The sequence below is a fragment of the Penicillium lagena genome (genome assembly GCF_028827675.1).
Source record: "Penicillium lagena strain IBT 129212 chromosome Unknown utg000002l_segment0_segment0, whole genome shotgun sequence".
Taxonomy (NCBI): domain Eukaryota; kingdom Fungi; phylum Ascomycota; class Eurotiomycetes; order Eurotiales; family Aspergillaceae; genus Penicillium; species Penicillium lagena.
In genome coordinates, this window is record NW_026623223.1 from 3,968,926 (window position 1) to 3,994,077 (window position 25,152).

At 54.0% G+C, this 25,152-nt stretch overlaps 10 protein-coding genes across 10 annotated transcripts; 5 read left to right on the forward strand and 5 right to left on the reverse strand.

Moving 5' to 3' along the window:
* Nucleotides 1-112: 112 nt before the first annotated feature.
* N7510_004412 (protein arginine N-methyltransferase) lies at nucleotides 113-2,863 on the forward strand (the record flags this gene model as incomplete). The annotated part of the gene is made up of 4 exons (XM_056976338.1): nucleotides 113-223; nucleotides 277-901; nucleotides 958-2,498; nucleotides 2,552-2,863. 4 exons carry the CDS (start codon nucleotides 113-115, stop codon nucleotides 2,861-2,863), a joined length of 2,589 nt encoding a protein of 862 aa, XP_056836294.1.
* A 381-nt stretch (nucleotides 2,864-3,244) lies between these two features.
* On the forward strand, nucleotides 3,245-4,378 carry N7510_004413 (putative isopropanol dehydrogenase; the record flags this gene model as incomplete). Its single annotated transcript, XM_056976339.1, has 1 exon — nucleotides 3,245-4,378. One exon carries the CDS (start codon nucleotides 3,245-3,247, stop codon nucleotides 4,376-4,378), a length of 1,134 nt encoding a protein of 377 aa, XP_056836295.1.
* A 153-nt stretch (nucleotides 4,379-4,531) lies between these two features.
* Nucleotides 4,532-5,903, forward strand: N7510_004414 (Zn(II)2Cys6 transcription factor; the record flags this gene model as incomplete). Its single annotated transcript, XM_056976340.1, has 4 exons — nucleotides 4,532-4,684; nucleotides 4,734-5,061; nucleotides 5,118-5,748; nucleotides 5,822-5,903. 4 exons carry the CDS (start codon nucleotides 4,532-4,534, stop codon nucleotides 5,901-5,903), a joined length of 1,194 nt encoding a protein of 397 aa, XP_056836296.1.
* A 16-nt stretch (nucleotides 5,904-5,919) lies between these two features.
* On the forward strand, nucleotides 5,920-6,896 carry N7510_004415 (fungal specific transcription factor domain-containing protein; the record flags this gene model as incomplete). Its single annotated transcript, XM_056976341.1, has 2 exons — nucleotides 5,920-6,371; nucleotides 6,431-6,896. The coding sequence occupies 2 exons, from the start codon at nucleotides 5,920-5,922 to the stop codon at nucleotides 6,894-6,896; spliced, it is 918 nt and encodes a 305-aa protein (XP_056836297.1).
* A 186-nt stretch (nucleotides 6,897-7,082) lies between these two features.
* Nucleotides 7,083-8,826, reverse strand: N7510_004416 (Major facilitator superfamily domain general substrate transporter; the record flags this gene model as incomplete). The annotated part of the gene is made up of 5 exons (XM_056976342.1): nucleotides 7,083-7,348; nucleotides 7,411-7,867; nucleotides 7,933-8,094; nucleotides 8,156-8,578; nucleotides 8,644-8,826. The coding sequence occupies 5 exons, from the start codon at nucleotides 8,824-8,826 to the stop codon at nucleotides 7,083-7,085; spliced, it is 1,491 nt and encodes a 496-aa protein (XP_056836298.1).
* Nucleotides 8,827-10,181: 1,355 nt separating this feature from the next.
* N7510_004417 (uncharacterized protein) lies at nucleotides 10,182-11,598 on the reverse strand (the record flags this gene model as incomplete). Its single annotated transcript, XM_056976343.1, has 2 exons — nucleotides 10,182-10,663; nucleotides 10,740-11,598. The coding sequence occupies 2 exons, from the start codon at nucleotides 11,596-11,598 to the stop codon at nucleotides 10,182-10,184; spliced, it is 1,341 nt and encodes a 446-aa protein (XP_056836299.1).
* Nucleotides 11,599-13,223: 1,625 nt separating this feature from the next.
* N7510_004418 (glycerophosphocholine phosphodiesterase) lies at nucleotides 13,224-17,046 on the reverse strand (the record flags this gene model as incomplete). Its single annotated transcript, XM_056976344.1, has 3 exons — nucleotides 13,224-13,921; nucleotides 13,987-16,821; nucleotides 16,911-17,046. The coding sequence occupies 3 exons, from the start codon at nucleotides 17,044-17,046 to the stop codon at nucleotides 13,224-13,226; spliced, it is 3,669 nt and encodes a 1,222-aa protein (XP_056836300.1).
* A 791-nt stretch (nucleotides 17,047-17,837) lies between these two features.
* On the reverse strand, nucleotides 17,838-20,432 carry N7510_004419 (UNC45-central domain-containing protein; the record flags this gene model as incomplete). The annotated part of the gene is made up of 2 exons (XM_056976345.1): nucleotides 17,838-20,270; nucleotides 20,352-20,432. The coding sequence occupies 2 exons, from the start codon at nucleotides 20,430-20,432 to the stop codon at nucleotides 17,838-17,840; spliced, it is 2,514 nt and encodes an 837-aa protein (XP_056836301.1).
* Nucleotides 20,433-21,266: 834 nt separating this feature from the next.
* N7510_004420 (TFIIH/NER complex subunit TFB4) lies at nucleotides 21,267-22,466 on the forward strand (the record flags this gene model as incomplete). The annotated part of the gene is made up of 2 exons (XM_056976346.1): nucleotides 21,267-21,312; nucleotides 21,373-22,466. The coding sequence occupies 2 exons, from the start codon at nucleotides 21,267-21,269 to the stop codon at nucleotides 22,464-22,466; spliced, it is 1,140 nt and encodes a 379-aa protein (XP_056836302.1).
* A 538-nt stretch (nucleotides 22,467-23,004) lies between these two features.
* Nucleotides 23,005-24,653, reverse strand: N7510_004421 (threonine aspartase 1; the record flags this gene model as incomplete). Its single annotated transcript, XM_056976347.1, has 4 exons — nucleotides 23,005-23,267; nucleotides 23,342-24,235; nucleotides 24,290-24,489; nucleotides 24,547-24,653. 4 exons carry the CDS (start codon nucleotides 24,651-24,653, stop codon nucleotides 23,005-23,007), a joined length of 1,464 nt encoding a protein of 487 aa, XP_056836303.1.
* Nucleotides 24,654-25,152: the final 499 nt, after the last annotated feature.

Below are 25,152 nucleotides of genomic sequence, written 5' to 3' on the forward strand. Positions count from 1 at the left end.
AGGGGGCAAAGAAATGAAAGTCCCTTGCGCACGCCCTTGTCTACCTGGGCTCACCTCTTCTCCTTTCTTTTTCTTTCCTCCTTCATCCCTCATTCGGGTAGGTCGGATGATGATGGACTCCTACTCGGAGGACGCGGCGCCGCCCTTTTGCATCGGCCATCATGAGCCCAACCGCCAAGTGCCCGTCACCGCAAAGGTGGTTCGACTGGTGCATGAAAGCAATGTGAGTTGAGATGGTCCCAGACCCCGACACGGGACTGATTGATTATGATCCAGTATGATATGATGACGGTGCCAATTACCACCTCGCATTTCCACTCCCGTGTACTGGGGTTATTGTCCTCTCATCTGTCGAATCTGCAGAAGCCTTCGTACGATGTAGTAGGGACCATGGCGACCACACCGAACTCACAGCCGCTCGTGATCCCACCACTCTCGAAGGCGGATTCGTATCTCATCCCGAACGAAGCTACTAGCCAATTGGTCGGAGTGACCAGCAGCTGGATTGACCTGTGCTCCCCAGATCCGTTGATCGCAGACCTGTCCCGCCAAGTGCTGATGCTGGAAGTGGCATACGCAGCCTTCTGTGGCATTGGATACCTCCTCGTCCCTGGCCCCAAACTACATCACAGCGGAATGCACTCCGAAGGCGTGATATACTATGCCCGAGCGATCCAGGACGCTGTGGCCCTGGGGCCTTATATCCAATTCCACATCTGGCTCCGGATGGTCGACAACCCTGAATTGGAGGTCGATACGATTGGCGACCTGGCCGCGCTGGCTCGTGAAGCGTACATCGTGCCGGAAGACGGACCTCCGCCCAAACTGGACTCATTCGGGACGTGGGACGCGTGGGATGCCATCCGCAAGACTTGTAAATACCATACAAGGCTGTTCGTTGGTGAGAATAAAACCTGCTATCGTCATCTAGCCCGCGATTACTAACCAGATACGCAGCTCTCGTCTTGCCCAAACAGCTCCCTGCTTTGTCTGTACAGGCTCGGTGGCACTCAGAACCTGTGCACCTGCTGACAATTGATTCCTCGACATTCCTGAAAAACCAGAAAGGGTTCCCCGTTTTGTCCAAGGCGCACCAAGGCTTGATCTCCAAGCTGATGCGCCTTCGGACCGCGCCGTGGATCCTTCTGTGCGGCATTGGTCCCATTCCGGGGCTTGACAACGTGGAAGATACTGAACCAGGCCAGTCGCATCTTCCAGGCTCAGAATATCCTAGCCTCTCACAGGCGGCAGGTGCTGACAAAAAGCACCACGACCCGACGCCGCACCTCTCGTATATGCGCAATCTCCAGCAGAGACAACCCTCGCGCACTGCAATTGAGCGATTTGGCACCGGGTATCAGGATTATCTGCAAGCACCCTTGCAGCCACTCACGGTCAACCTAGAGAGTATCACGTACGAGGTATTTGAAAAGGATCCCATCAAGTATGAATGGTACGAGCGGGCCATTGCGAAGGCACTGAGGGACTGGGTAGACCAGAAAAAGCCGACGTCTCACCCAGATGGCAAAGTTGTCGTGGCTGTTGTAGGTGCTGGTCGAGGCCCGCTGGTGACTCGAGCAATCCGGGCTAGCGCCGAGTCCGGAGTCGACATTGATATATGGGCGGTGGAGAAGAACCAGAATGCATTTGTGCTGCTCCAGCGCCATAACGAGACCATCTGGGGCGACAAGGTAACGCTAGTCCAGTCGGACATGCGCAGCTGGAAGGGTCCTCGCGTACGCAAAGCAGGGTCGCAGGAGTCGGTGGGAGAATCACTCGGCATTGAACATTCAATGCTTTATAACCCGAACAACGGCCACAACAATGCCGACCCCACGGCTTCCGGACTCTCTTACACCTACGTTGACATCATCGTGTCCGAACTGCTGGGCTCTTTTGCCGACAACGAACTGTCGCCTGAATGCCTGGACGGTGTAAACGATCTTATCAACCCGGTCCATGGTATCTCCATTCCGGCTTCCTACTCGGCCCATCTCACGCCCGTCTCTGCTCCTAAACTGCATTGCGATGTTATGAACCAAACTATATCCAATCCGGCAGCGCCAGAAACGCCATATGTGGTCATGTTGCACGCCATCGATTTTCTTTCTACTTCTGATTCACCTGCGGCTTCCGCAGCTAATTCAACCTTGGGAGATGCTACAAGCCAAAATGGTGTTGGTCGATCCTCGGCGCAAGGCACGCCATCCTCCACAACCGAATTTCCCACCCCATTGGTGCAAACCGCGTGGTCTTTCTCGCATCCCAACAGGAATATTCCACCTCAACAGCCGGGAAGCGCAACGCTTTCCAACGCACACAACGTGCGCCAAACCCGTCTGGCCTTCCCTGCCCAAAACCGGGGCGTGTGTCACGGCCTCGCTGGGTATTTCGAAACTGTTCTGTACCCGGGCGTGGAGCTCTCGACTAATCCAGTGACTATGGAGGCGAAGAGTGCCAACATGATCAGTTGGTTCCCGATATACTTTCCGCTGAAGGTAAGCCGTCGCTTTGTTGGTTGTTATTATTGTCCACGCTAACTGCCTTCCAGACCCCACTCAACGTCCCGGAGGGCGGCGAAATCGTCGCCACCATGTATCGCCAAACAGACGACCGCAAGGTCTGGTATGAGTGGCTAGTGGAAGTCTTTGCCTTGGAGCGCACAGCGCCGGCCCCTGCAGCGCTTGCATCGCACCCTGCGAGTGGTTCGCGCGGTGTTTCGCCGGGTATGGAGAGTGTCACGAGCAAGCAGAACGGTGTGCGACAGTCACAGAAAAACCTGAGTCCTCAGGCTGGCTACCGCCGGGTACGAGTTGGCATGAGCGACTTGCACTCGAGCATCAAGGATGGATGTCTAATGTGAAGAGTACGAGAAGAGGGTTATGCCGAAGCTATAATCTAGATATCGCCCTGTTAAATCGGGCCAAGACATGACCTGTCAATACCACCTCATATCTCACTCGACGTTGAAGGTCTGGCTATATAAACTGATGTTGGGGGCGACGGGATCTGCAACTGCCTCCCATGCGATTGCTAAATCCGACTATGTCCGATATCACCCTGGGTGATACAAGAGGCTCGTTGAGAGTTGTGGTGTTGTGGTCGTTAGTGCATCTCTATCTACGGATTTAATGGTGTTAAAGCGTTGGAGTAAGTTGCCTGTTTGGAGTCGTATACTTGCAATATAAAACAGACCTCTGCCGGTCCTCTCCATAGCTCCCCATCGATTATTTTGACATCCACAATGGCTCCCCTCCCAGCTACGCACCGCGCACTCGTCCTCAACGCCATCGGCGAGCCCCTCGAAGTCCAAACGAAACCCACCCCGCAAGCAACCCCTGGCAGCGCAGTGGTCAAGGTTCTCACAGCCAAGATCCTCTCTTACGGTGGCGACATCTACAACGGCAAGCGCAACTACCCACTCCCAACACCCCTCGTACCAGGATCCGGAGCAATCGGCCGCGTCGCAGCGGTGGGCTCCGACGCGACGAGCCTCGCCGCTGGCGATCTAGTCCTAGTCGACATCTTCCTCCGAGGCCGCGACGATCCCAGCATAGCCGCGCTTTCGGGTGTTCATGAGGGACACCTCGAGTCCAGTACGCGGCTTATGCGCGGGGAATGGCGCGACTCGACGTATGCGGAGTACGCGAAGATGCCGCTGGAGAACTGCTACAAGCTCGATGAGAAGCGGCTGCTCAGGCCGACCACTGCAGGCGGGTTGGGTTATACACTTGAAGACTTACTGACCTTATTGGTGCAGCCTGTTGCGTTCGGCGGGCTGCGGTGCATCGGGCTAGAGCCCGGCGACAAGGTTATTGTTAGTCCGGCGACGGGGCCGTTTGGGAGCGCGGCGGTGCAGGTGGCGTTGGCGATGGGTGCTAGCGTTGTTGCGATGGGGCGCAACATGGACGCACTGAGGAAGCTTCAGGCGATCTGTGCAGAAGGTCGGGTCCAGCTGGTCCAGATAACGAACGATCAGCAGCAGGAGATGGAGGCGCTGGCGAAATATGGCCCGGCCGATGCGTTCTTCGATATCTCCCCGCCTGCAGCGGCGGGATCAAGCCATATCCGGAGCGGGATGTTGTCGCTCAAGCACTCTGGCCGCGTCTGTTTGATGGGATCTGGAATCGGGGACGTGGTCATCCCGGCGGCGGCGTTGACGTATAAGAACCTTACGATCAAGGGGAAATGGATGTATGAGCGCGCGGATATCCTGAAGATGATCCAGATGGCGGAGGGAGGGATGTTGCCGCTGGGCAGTCAGGCGGGTTGGGTGACTACTGGGAGATATCAGTTGGAGCAGTGGGAAGAGGCATTTGCCAGCGCGGCCAAACATGCAGGACCGGGGGAGCGGGTGTTGTTCGAGTTTACAGAGTAGTGATATGTAGTTACCTAAAGGGGAAGCTCCACAGTGACGATATGACTTTCCTGCCTCAGGCACCCAAGCCAGACGTAACTGGTAACGCTGATCGGCAACCCGCAACTCTCTCCTTTGGCCCCCCGGATCAACTCAATTCTCTTCCTGCAAGTCATGTCGGCCGCCAAGAGCAGCCCCGACACCCATCCCTTCGGGGTGATCAGTCCCGGGGCCACGCCGCAGGGCATGGCCCTGCTGGGGGAGATCGGGCAATATACGCCCTCGGTCTCCAAATCGTGTAGCCGGTGCCGCGCCCGGAAAGTTAAGGTACGCCACCGGACCCCAAAACACCCACTTCATTGTTCTGACTTTTCAGTGCGACCTGGTTGTGCCTCGCTGCTCGGCGTGCAAGAAACAGGGCGAGCCCTGTAATATCACGGACTATGTCACCTATTCCTATGCCCTCGTGGAGCGCCTGCATTCGAGAATCCAGGAACTGGAATCCAAGCTCGATTCCCAGGCCAGCAATAATAATATGTCAGACCAGGTGCACAATGCACCGGTCCGTCTGGATCCTACGGTGTACCCCAGACAATCGGATGTGCCTGAGAAGCTCCCCTGGTCGGCCGATGTGAGCAAAGAGGCGGAAGAAGTGGGTGTACTGGCCATTGGCTTTGAGGATCGATATTCCCAGAATAAGTATTGTAAGTTCACTGCAACATCATCACCCTTATTCAACCAACTAAGACAACCCCCACAGTGGGCGCGGCCGCTGGATCGTCCTTTGCCCGCATCTTCTTCAAGCAAGTGGGCTTGGATCCCACGTCTGAATCAGACCACGGCAACTTGGAGACGCAAGATGATCCGCCAGACAATCCAGCATCAATTCCCTCACGGGCCATCGCTTCGTATCTACTCTCTGTCTATATTGCACGGGTCCATCTCTGGTGGCCGTTCATGCATCTGGCATATATTCGATCGTGCTTTCGACGCATATACCAACTTCCGCGGGAGTGCAGCAGCTTTGAGAAGTTTATTGTTTTCATCGTCCTTGCATTGGGATCTGATGAAGCGGGTGACAATAAGGAATATGCCAAGATGCTGGACTTCAATAGTTCACGAGAGTACTTCCAGACGGCTCTCCATTTCTTCACACGGTTCCGTGAACATCCTCGCGACCTCCCCGGTCTGCAGGCTGTTATCCTTCTCACTATCCGAATGATCAATTCGCCTTCCTGCAACCACAGCAATGATCTGTGGCATCTCACTCGATACTGCATGTCCATTGCCCTTGAATTAGGGGTTCATCGGCACAATCCATCGTGGAACTTCAGTCCAGAAGAACTCGAAATCAGAACTCGCACTTGGTGGACCGTGTACAGCTTGGAGAGGTATGTCCTCAAACAACATCTCCACACCAATAACCGCTAACGCAAAGCCGCAGATATGTAGCTCTCAGTACAGGCCGAGTTCTCTCAGTACGCGATCATTGCATCGACACGCCACTTCCAACCACCAGCCCCATCGACCAGCTCACGCCCCATGAAGCAAAATCCGCTCCCATGTTCCATTCCAAGTCTTCCTGGCTTTTCACCCATATGATTGAGCTTCGAAAGATCTGCGGCCGCGTTCTAGAGTCAATATACATCGCCCGTGGCCCGAAAGGACGATGCCCCACTATGACCTTCCAGGAGATTTGCGCCATCTCTGATGAGCTACATCAGCGGCTAGATCGGTGGAAAACTCAGCTTGATGCAACGGGCCTGGGGCCGTCGCTGGAATACAAGCAGATGCTCATCGAGTACTACATGGTGCTATTAAACCTGAACCGACCATCGCCGTCGTTCATGATTCCATCGCAGAACATGATCGCCATCTGCTCACATGCCTCATCGAGCGCGTTGCAGCAGTGGGCGGCTATTTCGGCGGACGAGGGAATCTCGGTTATTTGTCGTTGTTACCGCCACTTTCATGATATCCTGCTGACGGGGCTTGTTCGTCTTTACTGCGATTGGTGAGACAAACGCGTACCCATGACCCTAACACTACAACAGCTGACAAGGTTGTGAACAGGCACATATGCAAGATCGCCCAAACCTCCGCCAACCCCATGCTCGCACCGACCCTCCACCACCAGGATGCGAACATCTGCCAGGACCTCCTGGATAGAGGCATCGCAAGCCTGCAGAACCCCGCCCTGTCCAAATTCCGCGATCTCTTCTCCGCTCTCCGAACGAAAATTTATACTTCCGTCACCGCCACCGCCGTGGATAGCCAACACCCCATGCCGCCACCGCAGATGACCAACGTGCCGTTCTTCTCAAACCCCGCCGACGTAATGGAGGGCGTCGACTCCACTGCCGACGCGAGCATGATGTTCTCCGGTCCGGACGGACTAGAGTCTTATCTGAGCCAGGTGTCGACCATCTTCGATGATCAGATGATCAATATCGATGACACGCTAACGGCGTGGTATGGGTCTGTCCTGGACGATATCGGGGAATCGGATCACCTTCGTACAGCGCATATGGTGAGCTAATTGATGTCTTATAATAATCTCTTTCACGACAATATTTGTGTATCTATATTTGTTTATTGTCTCTACGAGACGCGACTACATACTACCTAGATCCCATAATGACACTATAGAGACAAGTCTATTATTGACAGAATCAATCTATGTAGAAATATGCAGGTAGGTTAGGTATACACAGCCCATGATCCCTCAGTAGGCGTACCGGAAGTGTGTATTCTGCCGATCAGTCAAATCCGCCCGATCAGCCTCCAACCCAGCAGAAACCATGCCCTCGCTTTCGTCGATCTTGCCATACTCGCGATCACGCCGTTTGTTCGTCACGAGGCACATGGCGAAGTAGAGAATGCCCATCGCCGCCATGATAGAAAAGCAGCAGAGCATGGCTCCAATGCCGAGCGGGTACCGCGGAGACTGGCTCTCGAGGAAAAACTGAGGCCCAATGATGTTTCCGACGGCTAGAGAGGATTGTCAGAACCGATGAGACCAAAAAGAACAATATAAAAGCACTGGTACATACCGTAGAAGATAGCGATGGAAACAGAAACAAAACTTTTCTTCGTCGTCCCGCCCGTATTCGAAGTCTGCAGACTCAGCGCCAGCACCCAGGGCACATTATAGAAGCCCATGATATACACGCCGGCAAGGGAGGCACTACGCTGCGTCGTCGGGTCGAGCAGATGAACCATCACGGCGCCGGCCAGGCCGACGCACGATGCAATAACCCACAGCAGGCACCGGATGTTCGGGACGAACCAGGCGAGCAAGGTAAATGATGCCTGGGCGACCATTGCCACTCCGGCTTGAGGTGTGGCGAGCAATGTTGTCTTCTCGGCGGAGAAGCCATAGCCCGAGATGATAAGCGGGTTGAAGTTGGTTATCCCGGCGTTGGTGACTGCTTGGGCGATCACGAAGATCATGAGGATGTAGTAGAGCGGGTCCTGGAGGGCGTCCCAGATTTGGTTGAGGCGGATGTTCTGTGAGTATTCTTAGTTCTATGTTGATGGGATAGAGGCAGAAGGGGATGTTGGTGGATGGATACCTTATGGGATTCCAGGCCCGTCTGGTTCTCGGCGACGCGGAGAAGAGCAATCTTCTTCTCCTCTGTGGAGAGGAACCAGGCTGTGGCTGGAGCATTGGGAAGAGCGAAGAAGATTAAGAAGCCGACAAGAACAGTCACAGCGCCGTAGATGATGAAAATGTACTGTATATCAATCGAATCAGTATAAATCGCGCGAAAGGGAAAATGAATGACTCGAACGAACCTTCCAAGTCGGCAATGAACCATGAATATGGCCAATCGCATAACTGAGGATGCCACCAAATACACCCGCGAAGGTATTGTACCAGAACGCAGTGCGCAAAGGCTGTTCTTCACGTCGATACCATCGCGTGTTGACAAGAAGCAGGCAAGGCAGCATGGCCGCCTCAGCGATACCCAGCAACAGCCGGATGGTGGCTAATCCTGCGAAATTGTGACAAGCGGCCATCAGACACAAGAGCGTGCCCCATGCAACGAGACAGCTGCCCAGGTATCTTCCAATGGGGAGCTTGGTGATCAGGTACATGTTCGGAAACTCCATGGCCAGGTAGCCGAAGTAGAAGATACTGCCCAGCCAGCTGTACTGCTGCCCGACGAGATGGGCGTCTTTTTCCATGCCAAAGACGGCTGCGTAGGCCAGGCCATTCTAAAGGCAATAATCAGTATGGCTATCGCCACGAAAAGGGAGAACGGGGAGAGCGTGGTAGGTACCTTGTCCAGGAAGGCGAGCGTCATGGCAAGCACAATGAGCGGCATAATCACAAGATCGATCTTCAGCAGCACCCGCCGAAACTGCGACTTGGACACCTCCTGGCCATCGCGCAAATCCTCCAGCACCTCCGCCGCGCTGGCATCGCGGGCTTTCTGCTCCCCGTTTGTTGTGGCGACATACATATTATTGGCCGCCGAGCTAGAGGCTATTCCACATGAGATCAAATCGATGAACGACGCGTAAAGCTCTCGCAGGAGCTTGACATAAGACGTATACTCCAAGGCACACGCGCGGTGGGAAGGGAGATCAAGAGGAAGATCAGCCGATCTTAATAATAATTCTTCAGAAGAGCTTCCTTTTCTCGCTGGGCGGTCGGCTCGAGAATTGCGGGGACTGGCAAACCCTAATCATCCAGGCCGGAATTGGAAAGCCGACCGAAAGAGTTGACTATGTATGGATTCCTGGACCAACATATCATAAAACTCTCAAGAGTAACTAATTAAATCCGTCTAAGGTGGATCATGTTATGGCGCGATAAGGGGCCCAGCTACAACAGAGCTCTCTGGCTGCCCCGGAAATGAATGCCTCCACCCGCTCGAGAGCTTGGAGGCTCGGGCTGGGCCGAGATCGTCTGCTCGGGTTCCCCCGAGTGCGAATGGATCGGAGGAACCGTCTACCACCATCTATAGTAAGACGCAATTGATCAAGGCTATTAGGATCCCTATGTGGGGAATTATCAACGCGGAGTACTATTATTACTACAGGGGTCCGACTCAGCTGGCTGCTCACACCAAGCAGAGCCATTCTCGGCAACGACCTAACATATCTTCGGCCAAATACAAGAAAAAAATTTTTTTTGCCGACCCTCCCTGATTACCCAATGAGGCCGGATCTTTTCGCGAGAGTAACAAAGGGAGAGAAGACTTTGACCGTGCACTCGGCATGAAAGATCTGGACTTAGGCAGTTATATGCCTTGAATATACGATGCCTTTTGGGAATACGACCGATGGGATCCAATCCATCAAAAGTGGAGCTTTCAACAATTCTTGTTATGAAAGGACTACTCGATAATACACAGACGCCATTTTATCAATATATGCTGAGACGCCAGCAGTTCGGTCCAGAATATAAGCTATTCAATCGTCTGTTTATGATACAGGCACTGGAGAAGGGGGGGGGGGGGGGGGTCCCAGGGGCTTTTTCATGGCGATGTAGCTTTTCATAATATGATGGCGAGGTCTGAAGGATCCAATCCAGACAATTGGGAATAGGGTAATTATCGACCGGGAGGGAGCGATGATTGCTACGCCAGAAGACGGTGTGGTCTTGGAATCTGACAATAATAAGCTACAAAGGACTTATGGTACACTCTAGGTATACACCAATACGGAAGAGATGATGTTTTGAACGCCGGACGTTGCATTCTAGAGGCTGGTGTCCCTAAAATGTCTGACACGGGTGGGCCCCAAAGCCGCCTTGGTTCTTGTAATTCTATAGTGGAAGTCGGCCTTATAGCTTTCACTCGTTCCGAGTACTCTATATACATGCAACGTTATACATAGATACATCCTTATAATTCAATCGATTAATCCATCTTGCATCCTTAGAGTCAGGACATATCACCTCCAAATTCGTATATTCCGTTAACATGCCACAGTATCGTTTATAATACTGGGCTACGCCTGGACGGTAGGATTGGGGGACGAACATTTCCGCAATAATCTTAACTTCTTCTTCCAGACGCTCGTCTATTGTTTTTGACGAGTCAAATCCACTCATCAGGTTCTGATAGACTTCATCTTTATGATCGTCCAACTCCTCTCTCAAGTTCCCTCCGGCCGGGACGCGGAATTTGAGGACAAGACCATTGATGTAGTCCATAATTTCTTTGCTAAGAGACCCGCCATCATCCGATTTCGCTGACCGGAATCCTGGATTCAATATATCATAGTGGGTCCGGGCGAGTAACCAGACGTCGATGGCAGGTAAAAGATCACGCTGCTGTCGGTTGGGCCAATCTGAGCGAAACAAGACTGTTAGTATCATACACCGGGGCTTCCAGATGTCAGATAAGTTGACAGTGGGGCTTCTCACCGGGAGGAGCGTATGTAGGAGTGCCTATTGGATACATCCAGTTGGGGCTCTGGTCGAGATCGTTGAAGTTTATGGCGTAATCAAAGTCGATCACATACCAAGCGAGTTTGCCCGCACTATCCCGTTCGAACATCACATTGTTAGGGTTGAGATCTCGATGGATCACTCCCGATGCGTGTATGTCCCTTATACCTCGCAAGAGCTCCAGCACTGCAAACGTCTCGTCGTAATTATCATTATTCCGCAGCAGGGAAGATAGCTCCCCGTCAAGCTTTTTCATCACTACCACCGTCTGCGCCGAATACTCCTCCGGTACTTCTGGAACCCATAGTAGTTCCTGAATCCAAGGAACACGAATAGTGGAATCATCGCTGGCCTCTTTCTCATCTTGTAGGACTATGCGCTGTAGTTCTGCCTTGGAAAGTGCTTCTGCGCCTTCTGTTTCTTTCACGACGCCCTTGAATTCGCTTTGGCCATTATAGTAGTTCACGCGCGCATACGAGACCTCCCCCTGCCCCCCGGCGACAATGGGTTTCGATATCTCAACATATGCAATATACTCATTTTTCTTGTATGCGGTAAGACTGCTGGAAATGTCATAGTAATAATAACTATTGGATCTTTGGCGAGCATATCGGTAGAATTTTGGATTTTCTGGCTCATCCCTCTTCTGCAGAGCTCGTTTATTGAGCTCGTTATAAGAGAAAGGGGCATATAACGAGGCAGAAACAGGCGTACCACTTGGGTCAAGGACAGGCAAGAAGGGCTGATGTGACGGAAGTGCAAATATCAGCGGTAAGTATAGATTCGCGAAGATAGCAAATACCCAGATGGGCAGATGAAGATGAGGCGAAGACATTTCCGCAAGGATATTAAGAATCTACGCAAAGCTGCAAGGTGTTTCCTAGATATAGTATGCTGAAGGAATACTGGAGACAAATGAGTCGGGGCGATTCGGGCGATAGTACTCCATAGTAACGAATTTTAGCTTGCCTATCCGTTTGTCCTCATCCTTCGCTGCTATTTTGGGCAATAATGATGACGACGCCCCTCTATTCTACTATAAACTGGCCCCCTTCTACTGCCACACTATGTAGATTGTCGCTTTTTTTTTACCTATTGAAGATGACCATAGGCGCAAAATAGCCCTGCTCGTCTAGTGAAGCGTGATTCTGATGCCCTGCTATTTTCATCTCAGCGCGGGCGTTCCATCGACAGCAATGAGATAGAATAGAGCATTTTGGGTCAAGTAGAAAGGTTCACCTTCTAATATAACGGGGCGCTGAAACTGGGGCGCTAAAACTGGGGCGCCATTACAATATTCATTAGTGGGCGCCACGGCGATAGCTGTATTGCCATGTTGGGGAGACTTGATGTTCAAAAAAGGGGCCGACTTCAACGGCTGGCCCGGCCAATGGATACGTTCCGCCGCTTTTTTTAGCGGACAGTAGTATACAACCTGAAAGTAGTAGAAACATTAATTCTTCGGTTTCGTATTCGATAACTGTCTCAAACAAAGATTACAAGTGTTAGAGTGGCGGATTACAGGACGACGCGCAGTACTAGAAAATCCACTGTTTACTACTATAACGCTAAGATCATCCACAAAAAACTTTGAGATAGATAGAGAAGACAGTGTTACATGATTGCGCCTACCCAATTCCCTATATTTAATTTTTATATCATCATAATTATGTTATCTGAGAATATACTAATTTTAGGAAAGGTATATAAAACGAATAAACAGCGCTACGAAGCTAGATCCAATACGATGCTCACGTGGTGAGAAAGGCCCTAAGCTGAGCCTAAGTCATCCAACAGTTGGACTGACAGGGTGGACAGGAGCTTCGCGGGTAGACGATTCGTGGTACAAAATAGCCCACCATATCTTTAGCTTGCACAGAGGAAGGGAGGGAAGGCATGGAGGATCTTTGTTCAATATGACTTCTTCTCACTGGAAGCGAGGGCCAGAAGGCTATTTGTATAGAGTATAGAGGGATGGATGGAGCCCGGTAGAGACCAGTATTTCAAGAGTATGGCAGATGAGTTGAGAGAGATGATTGGAAGGACCGTGCATCGGGGGTAGAGTGAAGCGCTTGATTGTGGTGAGGATTCGAAGGTAGTGGAAGGAGAAGAAATAACAAAGAATGGAAAAGATGATGAGATGGGTAATGTAGGTATAACCTGCGTGTTTGTTCCACATCTTGGGCCCCAGTGCTACACAACGAAGCCCAGAAGAAAGCCTGTCTGACATGCATATCTGCATACGACGAAAGAGCGGCTGAAAGACTTACAGGAAGCAGCAGTACGGCTGAATGCAGGACGAACATGACACGAATGAAACAGCAGCCAAGGTATGATCATACCATGACACGCAGTGTGGCAATAATATTAGCTGTTGAAGCGGGCCCACGGCCGAACAGACAAGAGATATAGACAGGAAACGCAGAATGCAACTATGTGAGAAGATGCAGACATATAACACTAGACAACAGCAGGTGGCTCCGCGTCTGTACGAAGGAGACTTTTCTTGTCTGCCTGGTTCAGGGACGTCTCCTTCATCGCGTCGGCGAGGGAGCTGGCAGCGCGATCGCTGATGGGGTGGGGATTGGGCGATGGGCCTGGGGTGCGCTCGCCGCGGTTCTGGCGCTGGATCAGGCCGTTGGTTATACCCAGAACGGAGTCGACGATCACGGCGTCGATACCCTGGGCGACTTGGTACTGCAGAGGAGAGGGAAAGTCAGATGGTGAAAGAGTGAGGAATGAGAGGAATGAACTTACGTCAACGTTGACGGCATCGTTGTTCAAGACACCGTACGAGACACAGACAAGTCCGGACTCCTTGACGATGCGAACAAGGCGCGGAGCGAGCACGAGCGGCTCAGCCTGCGAGACAATACCGAGCAGGTTCCATCGCGACGCGAACCGAATGGCTTCCTGCAGACTGCTAGCGCGGATATCACCAACAGGCGAGGCGCCAGCATCGGTCAGAAACAGCACCGGGATGGAGGGCTGCTTGAAAGCACACAGGAGACAGATGTCTGGGTTGAAGCTGGAGAACAGCACATCTCGGCCGCCGCCGAGATCATAGACCTTGGTCAAGACGGTGTCCACAAAGGAGTTGAGTTCCACGGCGTAAGTGTCCATTTCTTCCTCCTCGCTCTCGTGGAGCATGGGGTACTCTATAGCGACCTTGGTTAGATCGTCTAAAATTGTAACTGTTCTTCGGGAAGCGGTGGGTACTCACTCAGTTCGATGTTAAACCCAACGGATTTGGGGATTTTCTTGAACAATTCCTCCAAGGTGGCGAAAGGGGCTTGGATGTGCTCGCCACGAGTGTTGCCCTTGAATCCTTTCTTCTTAAAGTCGCGCGTGTACTTGATCTTCTCGGTCAGCTCGGCTGGGTCGTACTCGAAGCCGCCCACCGACATGGACCGCGGCCGAGGGCTTGTACCCGAGCGATGGATGTCGACGCTGTCGGGGAGGACATAGCGGCGTCGACCTTTGCCCAGCTCCAGGAACTGTTCTAGGGTCAAGGTATGCACGGGTGCATCTGTTCCTGTCTCGCTGACCAGGAAGTCATGGTAAATGACAGGGACGTGATCCTTGGTGAGCTGGACGTCGAACTCGACATATGAGGCGCCCAGGTTCGCCGCTGCGATGAACGACTGTATGGTGTTTTCGCCCAGTTGCAGTGAATTACGACCTGCCATGTTCTTACCCAGACCGCGATGACCGATCACCATTGTCGAGCTCAACGTCCGCCAGTAGGTCTGGTTTCCCGTGATGGACATGTTGGGATGTGTGAAAGGGGTGATGACGAGAAAGTTGAACGTCACAGATCCAATGACGTCGAGGGTGTTCGCGGCGATGATGGGCACAGTGGAATCACCCTTGAGGTTGATGCGCTGGGACCCGACGGTCGGTCTGATGCTGGAAAGCAGCGCGACGCCTCGGCCAACAACCTGGTCCTTTGAACCGGAATAAGTCGGGACCAGGTCGAAAAGAAGGCGAACCTTGCTCGCGTCGGTCGTGTGGAAGACAATTGGCTCAGTCGAGATATTATCCTGAACGGGCAAATCAATCACTTCCGGCTCGCCGTGGGCACCGCTGGCGGTAATGACCATGGAAAGCGCCGTGTCCAGCTGCGTGGCATGGGCATTCTCCATTGGAATCCGGTCGAGATTTACTGTCACCAGCGGCTTGCGCATGTCCATTGTGCCCAGGCTCACCAGAATCATGGTCTCATCGGTGAGATACCGGTGTCCAAAAGTTTTGATAGGTTCAGTACTGCGTAACCCAGAACTCCCGGAGGTCGGTCCGGGGACGTTTGAACGGCGCTCAGTCAGAGACGAGCCAGGCGGAGAGGAGCCCGCAGGGGATGGCGTGCGATTTGCAGAAGAGGAGGATGTCGTAGACTCGGGCTCGGGGATAGGGGCACCGGGGCTGACTTCTGCCAGACAACGTGCAATGGCTAGATGTCCTCGCAGCGCGGCATGCTCTTTGGGCGTCCAACCGGAGGCATCGAAACGATCCAAATCTGCACCAGCAGCGACTAGCAATTCGGCCACTTTCAAGGACCCATCCACACAAGCAATGAAAAGCGGTGTCCACGAGTAAGTATTCTCCGCCAGTTCCGTATCCGCCTTCTGGTGTTCCGTGCCCTCCAGCAGGATCCGCGCGCACTCATCATGTCCAAAGCGAGCGGCAAAATGCAATGCCGTCTCGCCTTGCTCATCTTGATAGTTGATATCGACTCCGGCATTGACCAGGAGATGGACAATATCCACAAAGTTGGCCTTTGTAGCCAGGGCTAGCACCGCATTCGATTTAGAGACTTGCTTGCGAATATGACCATTGTCCTGCGTAGGGTCTTTCCAGTTCTCGGCATCCAAAAGGTAGCCGGTGGTCTTCGGATGGCCGCCCACCACACTCAGGTGTAGGGGCGCCCAACCATCATTGTCCTGCCATAGAGGACCATCGATCCCTTCGCTGACATCGAACATGCCCCACTCTTTCAAGTGTTCAATGATCACCTCGCACACAACCTTGAAGCCATACTGCGCTGCGTAATGCAGTGGGGTGCGCCCCGAAAGATCTTTGGCTATGAGGGCCGCCCGCTGGTGCGGACGCAGCTCATCCAACAGATACTGCAGATAGGACACAGTCGGGTCATCCCGGCCCAGCTGCTGAGGCATGTGGATCTCCTTGACCACGGAGCGCGGTGGTTGCAAGGTGGGTGGTGCTGCCGGCGTAATGTAGCGCGTAGTCTCCGGGGGGAAATCCAGCACCATGGACGCCTGTGGTTCGGAGTCATTGGTTGACTGTTCACGGCCAATAGAGATGACCAGACGATGAAGGCAGTTACGACGGTTAATCTCGTCATCTTCCTCGAGCGTGTCGACGCGCTCCAAAAGCAGAGACAGAGCGGCCCGCGCGCGGTGCAGGATGCTCCTTTGAATGAGGGTTTTCACCACTTTGGGGTAGAATGCATCACCAACCTCATCCGCAGCAGCCTTGAGCGTCTCCAGTAGCTCGAGAAAGACGTGGGTGTCATCCTTGCGGAGAGCTTCGTCCACAGCCGTCAGGACACTTGGGGGCAGGTTGAGATAAGGTCGGGAGGGTCCGCGCTTGAGCGACAGGGAGGAGTGCGTGGAGCTGGAGTCGTCGGCCAATTTCTCGTCGGCCTTGCTCTGGTCGGCGATGATGGCCATCCACGAATTGATCCGTTCCTGCGCCTTGTTCACGCGCGCATTGGATGCGAACGGAGCCGGATCGACCTTGGTTTCCAGGTAGCGTTTCTGGGACTGGGCACCGACCTTCTTGTCCAATTTCTTTGTGATCTTGACAAACCCACGCCGATTGACCTCTCCGTACCACTGCAAGCGACGGAGGTGGTAGCGCAGATCCAGCAGAGCCTCTCGCAGGTCATGACGGTCCTCGGGCTCGAGGCGGTGGCGACCTTCCATCGAGTAACCGTAGCGGTCCTCGAGGAGCTTCAGGCGACGCACGTATTCTGCGTACTTCTTGTTGTAGAAATAATCGACATCCTCGACATTTCGGTCGAGAGAATAGAAAAAGCCTATAACACCGAACGGAAAAGACAAAAGAAACCGCCCCTCGTTAGAAGCGCGCTCGATGGAGCAAGATACAATTCAAGGCCATCCTTACCCGCCAGGTCCAGCTCCTGTCCTCCCTTTATTTCTTCAGCCGCCGACTTGATGAGCTTCTTCAACGCCTTGTATTTGATGTAGGAGGCGCTCCACTCGGGGACGGTGAACTGTGGCAAATTGCGCCCAAACTTCATGATGTTGATAGCACCCTGCACGGGTGTTGGTCTGTACTTTCTGGTCTATCCCACCAGACTCGAATGCCGCCTAGGCGCACTGCCAATGGCTTGGGATTGTGCCGAGATCCGGGCGTAGTCGAGTCCAACCTGAGGGCCACAAAGCAACGCAATCAGGTGAGCGGGCGAACGCAGGGAACGGAGGAAAAGAGGGAAGCCATGTGTGAAGCTGTGTAGAGGAAGTAGGAAAGAAGAGATTTTTTTGGTGTGTGGGGGGATTTGAGAGAGGACAAGCTCGTGGAACAAAGGAGCGACTGTACCTGTGAGAAGTGGATTAGTGGGGACGACTGCAAGCGGTGAGGGCCGAGGTGGGAGGAAACTCACCTAGAGGCGAAGAACAACGAGGGCCACGAGGGTAAGAAGAGAGGCTGAGAAGGAGAGAGAGAGAAAGAAGGGAAAGATGGAACCCGGCCCACGTTGAGAGGGTAAGTGTGCGTCGTGCCGCGGCGGTGATTTGTCGATCGGCGGGGTGGTGGGGTGGGCCCAGACGTCATGCTTATAGGAGTCGCGGGTGGTGGTGGTAGCCCTGGCGATCGGATAGAATAACTACGTTAGGAGACCCAGAGCAGGACTCGTGACCCATTGCATAGACAGCATCACCTGATACTCGTGTTCACTCTATACCCAGAAACCCGGATGCACCGAATTAAAAACAGACAGAACGCTAATCCCAGCAAACAAAGAAACGCCGGCGGAAAAAAAAAATAAGATCGTCCAGCCCGGTCCCGATATCTCCGCATGCAAATAAATCATCACTGCTCCACCAGCGGCTTCAGAGCCTCTACGCCCGCCTGTAGCACCGCCGGGTTGGACGTCTTCTTGAGACACGCAGTCAGGATCTCGATGCCTCCCGCGGCTCGGACGGCCGCCTTGGCTCGCGCTCCGATGTCACCGGATGCCATGCAGGTCAGGTTGCGCAGACAGGCAGCGCCACGGTGGACCAGACCGTCATTGTCTTCTTGACAAAGACCCAGCAGCAGCTCGACACCGCGTGGTCGATCCAACACCGCCGCGATGGCTGCGTTGTACTCCGTGAGCATAGCCAGGGCTCCACCGGCCGCAAGCCGGGTGGGCAAATCGTCTGCGTCCGTCAAGGCCAGTAAGATATGCAGACGCTGCGCCGCGCGCTTGGAGCCATCGGCAAACTGGACAACCCCGGACTCGCAGGTCATCAGGTTGCAGACGAGCTCGCATGCCGCGCGTTGGACACGGGCATTGCTGGAGAGCAGCAGATCTTCGACGGCGGACCAGCCTTGCCGAACAATCAGCTCTGCCGCGGACTCGTCCGGAGACGATGCGAGATTGGTCAGGGCCAGTAGACTTTCAAATACCGGGAGCAAGTCACGAGGCTGATCAGCCGAGAAAGAAGGGGTTTCGGGTACCGAGAGGAGGGCAAGTAAGGGGCGGATGGCCGTGGTGATTTGGGGGAAGCCGGATGTCGGGAACACATGTGAAGGGTCGACCGAGATAAGAATCCGGGCCAGTGCATGGGACGCAGTCTGGGTCGTCTCGTTGACGATGGGGCCGGAGCTCCCCTGTTTCGGGATGGCGAGACTGAGCAGCAGCTTCACCGCACCCTGCTGGGCGAGAGTGCCTCGGGACTTCTGGTTCCGAGAAAGTGCCAACATAATTTTACTCGTGAGGTCGTGAATCGAAGGCAGTGTAATTTTTCCACACTCAACCAGCAGCGTCATGATGCCTGCATCAATGAGGGCGCAACACCGAGCGATCACGGCTTCGTCCTCGTCTCGAACATCTGGAGCTGCCCTAGCTTTCCCAGTAGAAGCGTCGGCGTAGTCCTTGAGCTGAGACATTTTCTTTTGCTCCTCTGAGAGATTAGGAAGGAACTTGGTAAGGTTCAGGACGACCATCAAGCCGCCGTAGAGAACGGAGGAGTCGCCGGTGTGCTTCTTTATCACGGTGACAAAGTCACGCAGGAATGTCGGGTCTTCGCTGAGTTGCTGCTTGATGGAGGGCTTCACCGAGGAATAGGCAAGTCCCTCAACGGCATGGGAGATCTTTTCAGCCTCGGGATCGGACAAGAGTCCCTTGAACCGTTGAACCAGTTCGGGAACCTCGCCGTCCTCCACTTGCGCCCGGCCATTCGCGCCCGCGGGTTGATCCGTCTCAGAAGCTCGGAGCTTTGCCAGGATCACCGCCGCTAGCTCAGAGCATTCGTCGCTGCCATTTGTCAAGGTGTGGGACAGCCACTCGGAGAATTGCTTGGACATTGCTTCGCGGCATGCTTTATTGATGCACGCGGCATTCAGCAATTCCAACACAGAAGTTTCGAGTTTCTTGCTCTTGGTGGCTCGTGAAGCCATGGGACCCAGAGCCTCCATGAATTCTCCCGACAAGCAGAGGTTGGCCATCGCAGCGGGAGCCACGGGGAAAACAGCCGTGACTGCAGAAAAGGCCACAATAAAATCATCATGGCGACCTTTGCCAATCATAGACAAAATCAGCTTGGAGAAAAGCTTCTCTCCGGGCTCCTTAGCTACCTCGAGGTACTTTGCGGTCGCCAAGGTTGCCTGACTGCGCAATTCGAGGGGCAGTCGATTATCCAATGATGTCAGGATCACCTCGAAACCCTCACCGTCAACCAGGTGCTGCAGTCGATCAGCGTCGACAGCAAGTAGCCTCGTAATACCCTTCAGGGCGCGACCATCAAGGTCATGGCCGGATTCCATGAGTTTCGCTAAGAATAACTGGAACAGCTCGCTCTCGCAGTGCGACCGCGTATCCTCTGCGGGCCACACACTGGGATCCAGCACCACCGTGTCCAGGCATACCGCCGCGCCGTCGCCTCGGGGGTAGATCTCGTCAAAGAAAGTCGTCACCGATACTTGCAGCTCTGTCGAAAAAAATTGCCGGACGCTGGCGTTCTGTCGCACCAGTCCGGAAATGATCTCGTCCTGGGCCGCCGACAAGGCATGTGGCCGCTGAGCGAGCAGAAGCTTCAGGGATTCCAACGCGACGTTCTCGGGTGGCTTCAAGCCGTCCGTGCGAAGGTAGGCAGCTGCCTCGTTGCCGGCGGTCTCATCCTTGCGCGCGGTGTACCGCCGACAGAGCTCCAGGAGCTGGTGGCCATTTTCTTCCTCGTGTTGGATTTTGAGAAACGCCGCCTTCACGTCGGGGTGGTCGGGAGCAATGGATAGTGCTTCTCGTAGATTTCGCGATGCAGCCTGGTCAAGGAGCCCAGAAAATCAGTATGCCAGATGTTCCGGAGGACCCAATCGTGGTCGGGGGGAAAGTGTATTACGTACCTCGCGGTGGCCGGCATCGACCAGCTCGACGGCCTCCGTAGCCAGGTGAACAGCGCGCGCTTCGCCCGTTGCTGAGACCATTGCAGGGGTGCGAGCAGCACGCTGCAAGGGGGGTTCGAGATGGAGGGGCCAGAGAGTGAAGGTGGTGGTGGAGGTGGTGAAGATCAAAAGAACCAGCAACTTTTTTTTTCTGTGGAAGCGGGGAGCGACGGAGGAAGAATGAAGAAGAAAGACGGGAGATGATGAATGGATAACTTAACTAACTACTAGTCCTTGGACCACCATGACAGGAAAAAGCAAAGCTAATTCATCCTTTTTGACTTGGGGTTGAATATCTTACGTTTCTTCTTTAGATTACGCCTTGATCTTATCTGGCTCTCTCAAGACCAACCACGGCGACCGGTGGCGTCACGTTGCCCACCGTGAGACGGACTGCAGAATGTCTGGATAGAGCATACCATCCTGGTTGCCCGCCTGGCTGGCATGTGGTAACACCATTCTCCTGCATACGGGGTATCTGCCATCATGGTGGTGATTGATCCCAGTGGATCCATAGGGCGCGTTTCCCAAAGGCTCACGAACGTAGTTGCTGATAGGACCGTGAGACCGAGACCGACCACCTCCCGTCCCTCGCGGGCAGTCCGAACGAGTCAAGTCCGATCCCCATCTGAAACAACCATAATACTGTAGCTAGTCGGTCAAGTGGAGATCCTGTTTAGGGTTGTTTTTCGGCGGTGGTGGTTATCGCCCGTGAGTGGCCTTATCGTGCCCAAGCTTCCAATTCCGTTCTTGTCCTTCTTTCTTCGTTCTTCGTTCCTCGTGTCTGCGCCGGGGACTGTCGAAGACAAAGGCATCGGAGATTCAGCGAGAGTGCCATCATGCACTGCGCCCTCCATTGACCACCCCCCGGCCACCATGAATTCCGTCGATGCATCCGAGCACTACGAGCAAGCAGCCACCGGTGTGTGCCCTCGATCCCATTCCCCAAGTGTAGTACCGAAGCTAACATCGGACAAACTAGACCTCGCCCCGGCCCTTCTGACTGTCATCATCGACACGAATCCCCACGCCTGGGCCCAGCTGGAAGACTCCCTCCCCCTCTCCAAGGCCATTGCCAACATCCTCGTCTTTATCAACGCCCACCTCGCCTGCAACTACGCCAACGAAGTCGCCGTCGTAGCATCACACAGCCAAAAAGCCACATGGCTGTACCCTGTCCACCAGGACAAGGACACAACCACCGCCCCGGATGGAGATGGAGACATCAACATGAACGGCGCGAGCACCGCCGCCGCCGCCGCCGCACAACAAACCAACAAATACCGCCCATTCCGCATGGTCGAAGAGCAGGTGAATCGCAACCTGCGGGAGCTGATGAACTCCACGACGGGCGATGACCTCCGCGTCACAACATCGACAATGCTCGCCGGAGCGCTGACGCTTGCCTTGAGCCACATCAACCGGCGCACGATCGCCTGGGCCGAAGCGCACGGCGGCGCCGATCTCGAGGACACAGCAGCGGACGGTGCGGGCGGCAGCAGCGGGGCAGGAACAGCGCGATACTCTGCCGAAGACGACGAGCGACTGCAAAGCCGCATCCTGATCGTGAGCGTCAGCGGATCCAGCGACTCAGCGCACCAGTATATCCCCATGATGAACAGCATCTTTGCATGCCAGCGCCTGCACATCCCCATCGACGTGTGCAAGATCAGCGGCGACGCCGTCTTCCTGCAGCAGGCCTGTGACGCGACCAAGGGGATCTACATGTGTCTCGACAATCCCGGCGGTCTGCTCCAGTACCTGATGATGGCCTTCCTGCCGGACCAGCGCTCGCGCCGCCACTTGGTGCTTCCGACCAATGTGAATGTGGATTTCCGCGCCGCTTGCTTCTGTCACCGCAGAGTCGTCCGCACTGGGTACGTCTGCTCTATCTGTCTGAGTATTTTCTGTGAACCGCCGCCGGACACCGTCTGTCTGACCTGCGGGACGCAATTGGAGCTGGGCGATTATGGTGCCAAGCCTGCGTTGCTGCCGCGGAAGAAGAAGAAAAAGAAGCGAATTAATGGTGTTTCGGCTGCGGGTACGCCGATGTCTACGCCTACACCTGGTCCTTGATTGTTCTCTTTTTCTCTTGGGTGCTGCATTTTATACCATGCCACTTGGATCATAGGACGGGATTTTTCGAAGATGATCCATTCCAGGTCAAATTAGGAGATACTGGACTGGTTAAATGGAAACAGATGTCTCAATTTGTTTCTTGAAGGACCCTAGGAACAGGCAGGCGCAAAATGAAAGCGCCTGGGTATCTGGACTGAGACACACGATAACAACCAATGCGGGTCGGAAAACAATTAGGAAAGGGGAAATAGGTTCCTATTGCGACCATGGTGACCGAGACGCCTTGTCGCTATGCTGGTTGGAAACACCACCAGAAAATGCAGGATGGGACAGTGTGAAGGCACCAAATGCATGGGGAAAGGGACAACACTCTTGCTATGCAGTGAGAACGAGAATACTCCTGAAAGGAGCTTAACCTTTCAACCCAACGAGAACAACCGTGAAATGACCATCAGATGCGTAGTCGAGGCTTGGGGTTCTGACAGGATCATCCATGTTAGCAGTCAGTCGCCATGACCGGTAGAAATGCACCTTACTATTTGTGTCGATACATAGTGCCTCCTTGAGCAACGAGTCCCTTGTGTCTGTTCCGGGACATCACGCAGGAAGGCTTTTCATCCTTGCTGGACATGGAAGCCAGAGCCTGGGATATGCTGTCAGCGGACCAATCCATCAGCTGTGCCTTCGTAGAACTTACAAATGAGTCGGTGTTGTGCGCAAAGTAGAGAGCAATGCCGTCCGTGTTGCTTTTGACAGCCATTATACCAATGGCGCCAAAGATGAGGCTTTTGTTAACACCTGGATGGCCTGTATTTGAGCGTGGGGATGAGATTAGCTTCCAAACAAGTAGTGCAAAGGAACAGAAAGCTCACCTGTAAACTCCGCATTGATCATTGCGCTGATAGCTTCCTCTTCGGTTACCGATTCGAGCCCGCCGGTCTGGCCCATTTTCTGGCTGTAGTAAACGCGGGATGCGCAGGTACTGGCTGCCAGTGTTGTGGCGATGTGTTCTCCAGTCCCCGAAGTGACCACGGCAACCGAAGTGTGATCCTGGTCTCTGGGGTCCACTGGCATGACATGCGTCCCTATGCCTATCAGTGCTGCTGGGCCGATTCGACCTTGATGCTTCATTCCAATCCCCCCCGAAGAGGACCCAGCGGCGATGTTTCCGCATTGATCAATGGCAATTGCTCCCACGGTGTCTGTGATCATGTCCTCATCTTTGTTGTCGCCGCCAGGCTCAGTGACATGATCATGCACACCGGTCTCAGAAGCAGGCTCCCCAGACAGTCTTGGGTCGACAGGAAATGTCCCATCTGCCTCTTGCGGCTTTGATTCCGAAGACGCCTGTGTTCTCTGACCATCAAGGAGCTTGTCAATCTGCAGGCTTTCACTCTCCATCGGAACGGGCTCTGATTCACGAGTAGAGGCGAGATCAGCCTCGATCGTGTTCGACAGGGCGGGAAGAGATGCGCGTGCCAAGCGGGTGGAAATGGGAGTCACTGGACGACGATGCCAAGGATCGGTTGGGCGAGCTTCCTGGTGCTGGCGCTCAAAACGGTCGACGTCTTTGCACCAAGTCCGCCACCGCTCCATGGATGTGGGCGTGATTAAGACCTCGTCCGGAACAATCACCAAGCCATGATCCCAGGCAAAGTCCTTGGCACCCTCTCCAACAAGGAAGTTGGGTGGCACCCTCTGCAAGCCCAGTGGCTTATGGGCGTGTTCGAAAATCTTCCGGGCCAACATGATTGGATTCTTGACATCTGCAAGCCGACAGATCAGTCAGAGAAGAAGGAGCGGGTTAATATCAAACGTACTGGGGACGGCTCCAACGGCACCACTGCGGCCCCAGTGGTCAACAATGGTGGCGTCGCATTCAACACCTCCCTTGATGTTTAAGTTGCTGCCATATCCAGCATTCGTGATCGGAGCATCTTCAAGAACCATGATGGCCACTTCGACAGCATCAACCGCTGTGCCGCCATTTCTCAGGAACGCCATCGCAGCCTTGGCGGCACTGAGACCGAGTCAGTACCCAGAGGAAAACCAATTGTAAACCGAATGCCCGACTTACTTTTCACAGGCCTTGAGGTGCTTCCTCTCATTTTCGACGCTATGAAAGCCCGCCCCGGCATGGATGAAGATGGCACAGATCTTGTCCTTTTCCTGGACACTGGCCATGGTGGAGATGTTTGGAGCCAGACGTGTAGGCTGTAGTTAAAGGGAAGTGGGTGGTAGGGGAAATGAAAGCACGCTTGAGCGAGCACACGGTAAGAGTTGAGAGACGGACGAGCTGTCACTCAGAATCCAGTATCGTAATCGGCACGGATGGATCTCTGAATTCTGCGGGACCAGCCAACTCCCCACCGGCGATTCGCACAGCGACTCTGGAGGGATCGAATAACAATAACAGCAAAACGAGCGTAGGAGGGCCGAGTGAGCCGGCCAAAAGAATAGAAGAGGAATAGGATCGGGAAGACAGAGGGGGGTGAAGGAAGTGGGAGAAGGGGAGGAAATCAGAAAGAGGGTGTGTGGTGTGGAAAGAAAGTCGCGCCTGCCATGCTTGTCTGTAGCAAACGCGGTCAATCATAGGCAGGAGCACAGCGTTTTGATAGCAAGCTCCAATCTCATACTCTTTCGAGGCACATGACGTGAGTGAGTGAGCCGCCTTACTTAAGCC